Genomic DNA, 7117 nt, shown 5'->3' with positions numbered 1-7117 from the left:
ACTAAGTTATTGAGAGACCAATCTTTCGTACCATTTTATTTGTATTTCGTACCCCTTTTATTGTTGATCGTGACATAGTAATTTCGTACCTATTTACATAATAAATGTACCCATTTTATCATTAATCATGATTTGTACCTATTTTGTTACCTTTAGTACCACTTTTTCTTAAAACTGTACAATGGTCTCTCAATAAAGGTTATTAAGAGACCGTCTCTCAGGAGACCTACTCTTAAAATAATGTTAAAAAGGGACGTTCTTGTGAAATATCAGAAGTCAATTTTTTTATCACAAGCAATAATAGCCGAAGTTTTATAATAGTCACACTAGGTAAGAATAGTGTTATCACTAACTAATTAATTTATCGGTTTCATAGTGAGTCTTGTATGAGACGTTTCTATACATCATGCATATAAATTTCTGTATTAGTTCCATTCACTGTTACTGATTACCTAGAGCTCCTAAAATCTTACTCGACTACCAGCTCTAAGAGCATGCTTGGCCTAGTTTGCTTAAAATGAGTTTCTATTTTTTAAGTTTAATTTTTCAAAAATAGTTTTCAAGAAACAGAAATATCAAATTGATGTTTCTATTTTTATGGGCAAAAATATGGTAATTGATTTTTTTTTTTTTTTTTTTGGTCTCAGGTAATTGAATTTTTTGAGAATCTGCAATTAGCTTTTAAATTTATGATATGTTTGTAATAGGAATAATTATAATAGTTGGGTCTCAACCATCACCTTAAGTTTTGGCTGAGATGGTATTTTTAAGTCCAAAAACACTTTAAAAAACAAGGCCAAACACACACTTAATCAGTATAATGGACGGGTGAACGATCGACTCACTCGACTACCAGCTCTATTTTAATCAGTAAAAAGTATGGACACAGACTTATCATCCATCCTGTTTAGGGCTTGAATTTAGCTTAACTGTGCAAAGAATAATCGGAATCCGGAAACCAGAATAATATGGATAAATCTGTACAAAGAATTGAGCCTAAGCATCAATCATGGTGTACTGTGTACATGAATGTAAGCACAATCAATGAATTAGCCAAGCAATTGTTCCTGTACATAATCTCTATGAAATAGCGAATGTGTTAATTACTCCGAACCTAACCGCTATCACTTTGTAAACATGCCTTGTGTCAGGAACGAGAAATCATAGTCGTACCCTGATACTGGAAGCGCTGCAGGATGAGGCGTCTTAGCAGGAGTTATTGTCGATAAGCCGTTGACTGCTACTGCTGCTGGTCTATACAAGCTGCATGAAGTTAATAAATTTTTTACTACATAATCTTTTACACATTATCGTCCAATAATTCCAGTGTTTGATTGGATCGTTCCCATTATTAGTCGCAAACAAAAGTTTTTTAACGAATATGTGACAGATTAGCAGCAAATTCACCAGCATCTGTAAAAAGTAAAAACTCGATAAGGGTGTTTACCTGGCTGTGGTGTGCAGAGCAGTATTCGCGGCAAACTTCCCTGGTGGAATATCTAGCATCTGTAAAAAGTAAAAACTCGATAAAGGCATATTGCATATGTAAATCAGAGAAATATACTGACAGCGCATTGCGCTCTTATCATATTGTTATTCAACTCATTTACCTGCAAATGGGTTCCTGGTGACTGGTTGATAGTACTCATTCGTCCATTTAGATATGACGCTTGGGAAGCCGTAACAGACTGTTGATGGATACTATGAAGTTTAGATGATGTTTCTGATTACTAATAGCAGACGGTAAACGTTTTTAGAATTGTTTATAGGAATGTACCTGTTCTACAAGGCCTTTGTTATGGCTTGTTGCGTCTTTCTGATGTTCCTGAGGACAGTCTTTGGTCTCAGGCACCATGGATGTTCTGACATCTCCGATTTTAGGTTCAGGATGTACCTTGTTGTCTGAAGATCTCTGCACGTTGTTTTCTTGTAATGTTTCTTCTTCGTCAGCTGTATGTAAAAGTAAGTTGGATTTGATTGGTACGGAGTATTCATTAATATATATGCAAATCCAACTAATATTGGAATTGTGGGAGGAAAACAAGAGCGTACTGTCAAAATCAACCCATGCACTCGTACTAGAGGAAGGACTCGAGTCACTTTCAGCAGAATCATCCACACAAAGCATCCTGTAAAGCTCAGTCGCATAATCTACTTTTGACGGTTGCACAACAGGAACAGTAGTAGCAGTAGCGGTAGCAGTAGCAGTAGCAGTAGCAGTAGCAGTAGCAGTAGCAGTAGCGGCAGCAGTAGCAGTAGTACTAGCAGTAGCAGACGGATTTTTCAAAACTGATTGTTCGGTGATCTGTGAGTCTTTTCTCGCGACCTGCGCAGTTTGATCCTCGGAACCATTTTTATGCACCTCAGGATTACCAGGACTAGATGATTGAGCGGCAGAAGTCAGTTCTTTTCCGGAGCATGCTTCTTTTTCAACCCGAGGACATTCTATAACTATTTTTTGATTAGCAAGAAATTCAGTAATGCTACAACTGCTCTCAGACGTGGACGAGGGAGAGCTTGGAGACGACTTCACTTTTCCATCTCTAGGAACCCAACGTCTATCAACGTACCTAAACAGGAATTTCATTTGATTGGTTAAAGATAAAAACGACTTCATGAGAACACGGAAGAATCAGTTTTCCTATGAGGCCATACTTTTCGCGTATGAAGTTCTCAAATTGACTTCTGTCGTAGTGAAGAGGCAATTCTGCTTCCCAGTAGGCGTTTGATTTCTCGTTTCCCATGCCTGTACACGAGAAAGACTAAAGCATAAGAACTCAACATTCCAATTTCCGATGCTGGAAAAAACATTATGGCAAACGGAAAAATAAAATAAAATAAAAATGTACTGTCAGATTGATAGAAAAGCATTGCAGTCATTTTTACTCTGACTCGTAAGCTAGTAATATGCGGTATTCCAATAAAATAGCGAAGTTCTGATACTTGGACATGCACCCGTGATGAGTACTCTTAACAAAGTCTGAGTAACATACGGAGTAGATTACACTTACGCTGCATGTAGGCGACTTGCTCCGGTAACCATGTGTCTAAAGTTGCAGATCTCACCTGCAGAGACAGTAATACATTAGTGAAAGAAATCTACATCAAAAAAAGTTTGGGATATTCTCTCGTGTATCCCTGAACTTTTTCGTTTTCTAAGGTATACCCCTCGTTTTTTACAAAAAAAATTGACCGACAATAATTCTCTGTTACGAGTTCAGAAAACGGTAATTTTTTTTTTCAAACCAATTATCTTGTCGAGGCCTTGAATTTGAAAAAAAAAAATTCACCGTTTTTTTAATTCGTAACCGGTAGTTATGGTTGGTCAGAGCTTTTTTAACGAATAAACTTTGACCGACCATAATTCCCGACTACAAGTTGAGACGTCGGTGAATTCTTTTTCAAACTGAAGACCTCTTAAAGACGGTCAATTTGAAAGAAAAAAAGTTTATCGTATTCTGAACTTGTAGCCAAGAGTTATTGACAATCAAAATTTTTTGCAAGAAAAAGTTCAGAGGTACACAAGAGAATATCTCATAATTAAAAAAGTCTTCATTTCAGCTAATTAGGATATATGATGTGAGTACTCCATAATATATTTCTTTTCGTGTAAAGGGAGCTACAAAGGCAGATTGAATTCTGAGTAACACCGGGTAGATGAATTCTTTTTCAAACTGAAGACGTCTTAATGACGATCAATTTGAAAAAAAAAAAATTTATCGTATTCTGAACTTGTAGCGAAGAGTTATTGACGGTCAAAGTTTTTTTTGCAAGAAAAGAGTGTATATCTTAGAAAATGAAAAAGTTAAGGGATACACGAAAGAATATCCCAAAAAGTTTTCATTTCAGCTAATTAGGATAAATGATACGAGTACTACATAATATATTTCTTTTCGTGTAAAGGAAGCTACAAAGGCATATTGACCTTCGAAATTAAGAATTCTAAAACAACACACACCTTCGATATGTGTACTCCAAGACTCCGATGAATTCCTGAACATTGCAGACAGATAAATATACCGAGATTTATGCTAGCCCATCTGGGCGCTCTGCAAGTAACACATCGAATTTAAGTAACACATACTTTTATTACAAAGAAATTCAAGGGAAACTGGCAATCAATCAACATACATGTTTTTGCAGTCAGCACATTCTCTATTTTCTGGTAATTTAAGTAGCCCTTCCAGTATCTGAACATATGTGAAGAAATATTAGAACATTGTCATTTGGTGTAAAGTGAGTCACAAGGGAAATATAATGTTGACGGGATTTGAACTCAAGTCATTAATATTAATACTGTCTGTCATGACTTTACCAGTCCAACTTTTTTTGTTTTTGAGCTGACATGTATTTTTTTTTTAGGTTATTACCTCAAATTTATTTGTTTTTGAGCATATGTGTATTTTTTTTTAGCATATTAAAGTTTATAAGTTAAATTTTAATTTTTTTTTTTGCTGTCAAAACTCAAATTTAACTAAACGTTTTTGAGTTTTATTGTAATTTTTTAGAGCTTAATGTTTAATTGAATAAACTCAGAAATTTTATAGTAAAAACTCATAATTTTTAAAACAAAACTCAAAAGCTTTATTATAATGCTCAGAAACTATAAAAACAATATTAGAGTAATTTCCCTCCGAATAATTGTTTGAGCATTTTGACTAATTCCACTTTTCTTTGAAGTGGTCTTAATCCAACTAATCTTGATCTCTTTTAGTCATCTTTTGATTGCTTGCTTAACAAGACAAACCGTCTCAATAATTTATTTACCTACCCGTCAAAAAGAAATAAAGAAGTAAAAAAAAGGGTCAAAGGGAGTACAGTATTTTTTTTTGGCCGACAAAGAACTCATGAATAACAAGGCTTAGAGCCTTAGAGAATTTTACTCGATCGAAATAGAGGAAGTTACTTAACTAGCCCCTACGTAAATGGAATTTCCATTTTACGTGTTCATCCAAACAACCTTGATCAATCATATAAAACTTCATATTTTTATTTTTATTTTTTTATTTTAATAAGGTAAGAAAACTTCAATTGGTTTGAAATAAGCAACGTAAAATTATTATCCATCTATAATAGTCGGGTAGCTATTCAAATACTCGGAAATTCACAATCATGAACTAACGCAAAACCGTTAATCAAAAAGGGCGAACGAAAGAACTAACCTTTGTGTGCTTAGCGTTAAGCTCTTTACTAATGGCAGCTTTCTGGTTCATGATACAGAATGCAGCAGTGCTAAAACTTATGAGGCAGAGCTTGACCGAATGGTATACACAAAAGAAAACACAAAATTAAACTAAAATATTGAGAAATTAATAGAAAAAAAGTTACTATGTAATTTCTCTATATAATCTCTAATTTTATTTATATATTTTTTTTTGTAAGAATTTATAAATAAGGAAGTTGAGAAGTTCAAGAGAAGTTCTTGACTTTGCTTTCACACACTTTCTTGTAATCTTCTTCTACTAAATAATCTTTATTCTTTGGTTGTTAATGTGGTTGTTATATTTGTATTTTTCTTGTGAACTCTTTTGTCCATGTGTTTATATTTTATTGATTAAATAGGACACATAAGCTAAGTTAAGTAACTAATGATGTCTTAATGATATGATAAGATTTTTGGTAACTAAACCACCTTAGTAATTTTGGTAGGTTGAAAGATGATTAGTCATCAAGGGTTGACAACGATGATTTTGACATTGTTGGGTCGATTTTGGGTATATGGTCTCGGTCCAATCGGAAATTTTTCGTTCTGCTTATGAATAACTCTAATTTATTTAACCTGAAGATAACTAAATTGATGTTTTGTTTAATTTATTAGACGTGTTATTTATTTAAGCAGGAGCTAGCACGGGCTGGTATAGGGACTGGTCCAGCCGTGCTCAGCATGGTCGACATTGAACCGGCCCATGGGTCTAGTCACGATTCTAGAGATGGAAGTGAGTCGTGCTGGGTCATGTCTCGTGTCAGCCCACCGTGTTAGGAGAACAAAATGGCACGGCCAAGGCACGGGATAGCTAGTGAGCTTCATGTCATGTCGTGTCGTGCCAGCCCAGGCACGACCCATAACGTATTGTGTCGTGCCGTGCTTGGGCATGCCCACACAAATACACAACTCTTTCAATTTAGCCTTATTTCCTTATATTTTGAGCTTGGTCAGGCGCATCAAAGCGTATCGCGCTGATATAGATCATGTCGTGATTAGGCTAGAGAGTCTTTTTATCAGTAATTGATATCAATTACCATGTCCAAAATCATTCTAGGGCTAGAAGAGTAAAATATCTTTATTATTACACTATTGAGTCATGTATCACAAGCTATTTGCTCATCATCATCAATCATTAGAAGAAGAATGTTAGAATAGAGATTAAAGAAGCAACCACCACCAATTATGAACCAAAGTTAACACAAAATAGTCAACTCTTCATAATTAATGGACCCATTTTTAGCACTTGTATAGTGTTGTATGTTTAATAGATAAGTCGGCCATAAGTGTATGTGTGTGTGTAATTGTATAACTATAGGTCCTTTAATTTTGTTAGGTCATGACAGAAAACGAATCAAATGAAAGCCACCCCAACGGCCTAAGGCTCACTACATTTTGGCAATCACCAATTAATTCACTATTTATTGGTAATCAATCCATTATCCTCTTATATAAAGTATCATAAACTTCCTTCCTAATTATTCTATTTCTACTCTCTTCATTGGCACAAATTCTCATTTATAACGGACATATTCGTCGCAAACTTGCGACGAGTCAAGTACTACCCATGTAGGATAGATAAGACAAAAGCAGAATGACTAGGGAGTAACAATTTTTTTTGTCTTATCTACCCACATGGATAGTACTTGACCCGTCGCAAGCTTATGACGAATATTTCCGTCACAAGGGCAGCCGCAGCTAATTATTCGTATTTACATCAAATATAACTCTACAGTGCTTAGTTTGTCAGTTACCGTGAAAGGCGAACATTTTGATATAAGAGGATAAATTCGCTATTTAGAGTAGCGATTTATCTAAGATCTACAACAAAAAATCAAAAGTGAAGACGCGGATCCATTGATGAAGAATAGCTTCCAAACGATCCTAAACCGTTAATTAGTTTGGTTTAGCGCA

General features: G+C 35.0%; 1 protein-coding gene across 1 annotated transcript; it reads right to left on the bottom strand.

Annotated features, from left to right (window-relative positions):
- Positions 1 to 957: 957 nt before the first annotated feature.
- On the bottom strand, positions 958 to 5528 carry LOC141592945 (uncharacterized). Its single transcript, XM_074413840.1, has 10 exons — positions 5163 to 5528; positions 4132 to 4190; positions 3959 to 4049; positions 3012 to 3066; positions 2656 to 2746; positions 2053 to 2570; positions 1778 to 1950; positions 1611 to 1688; positions 1448 to 1506; positions 958 to 1263 (listed from the first exon to the last, which is right to left on the bottom strand). The coding sequence occupies exons 1-10, from the start codon at positions 5211 to 5213 to the stop codon at positions 1125 to 1127; spliced, it is 1314 nt and encodes a 437-aa protein (XP_074269941.1). The 5' UTR covers positions 5214 to 5528; the 3' UTR covers positions 958 to 1124.
- Positions 5529 to 7117: the final 1589 nt, after the last annotated feature.

This window comes from Silene latifolia, chromosome 7 (genome assembly GCF_048544455.1).
Source record: "Silene latifolia isolate original U9 population chromosome 7, ASM4854445v1, whole genome shotgun sequence".
Classification (NCBI taxonomy): Eukaryota; Viridiplantae; Streptophyta; class Magnoliopsida; order Caryophyllales; family Caryophyllaceae; genus Silene; species Silene latifolia.
Note: the sequence above shows the minus strand (reverse complement) of the source record. Positions and strands in the feature narration are given on the sequence as shown.

Coding starts and splice junctions, on each gene's coding strand:
- LOC141592945 (XM_074413840.1), bottom strand. CDS start 5,213: ATGAACCAGAAAGCTGCCATTAGTAAAGAGCTTAACGCTAAGCACACA. Junction 4,050..4,131: donor TGTGCTGACTGCAAAAACAT/GTATGTTGATTG, acceptor TGTTACTTGCAG/AGCGCCCAGATGGGCTAGCA. Junction 1,507..1,610: donor CACCAGGAACCCATTTGCAG/GTAAATGAGTTG, acceptor TACTTTTTACAG/ATGCTAGATATTCCACCAGG.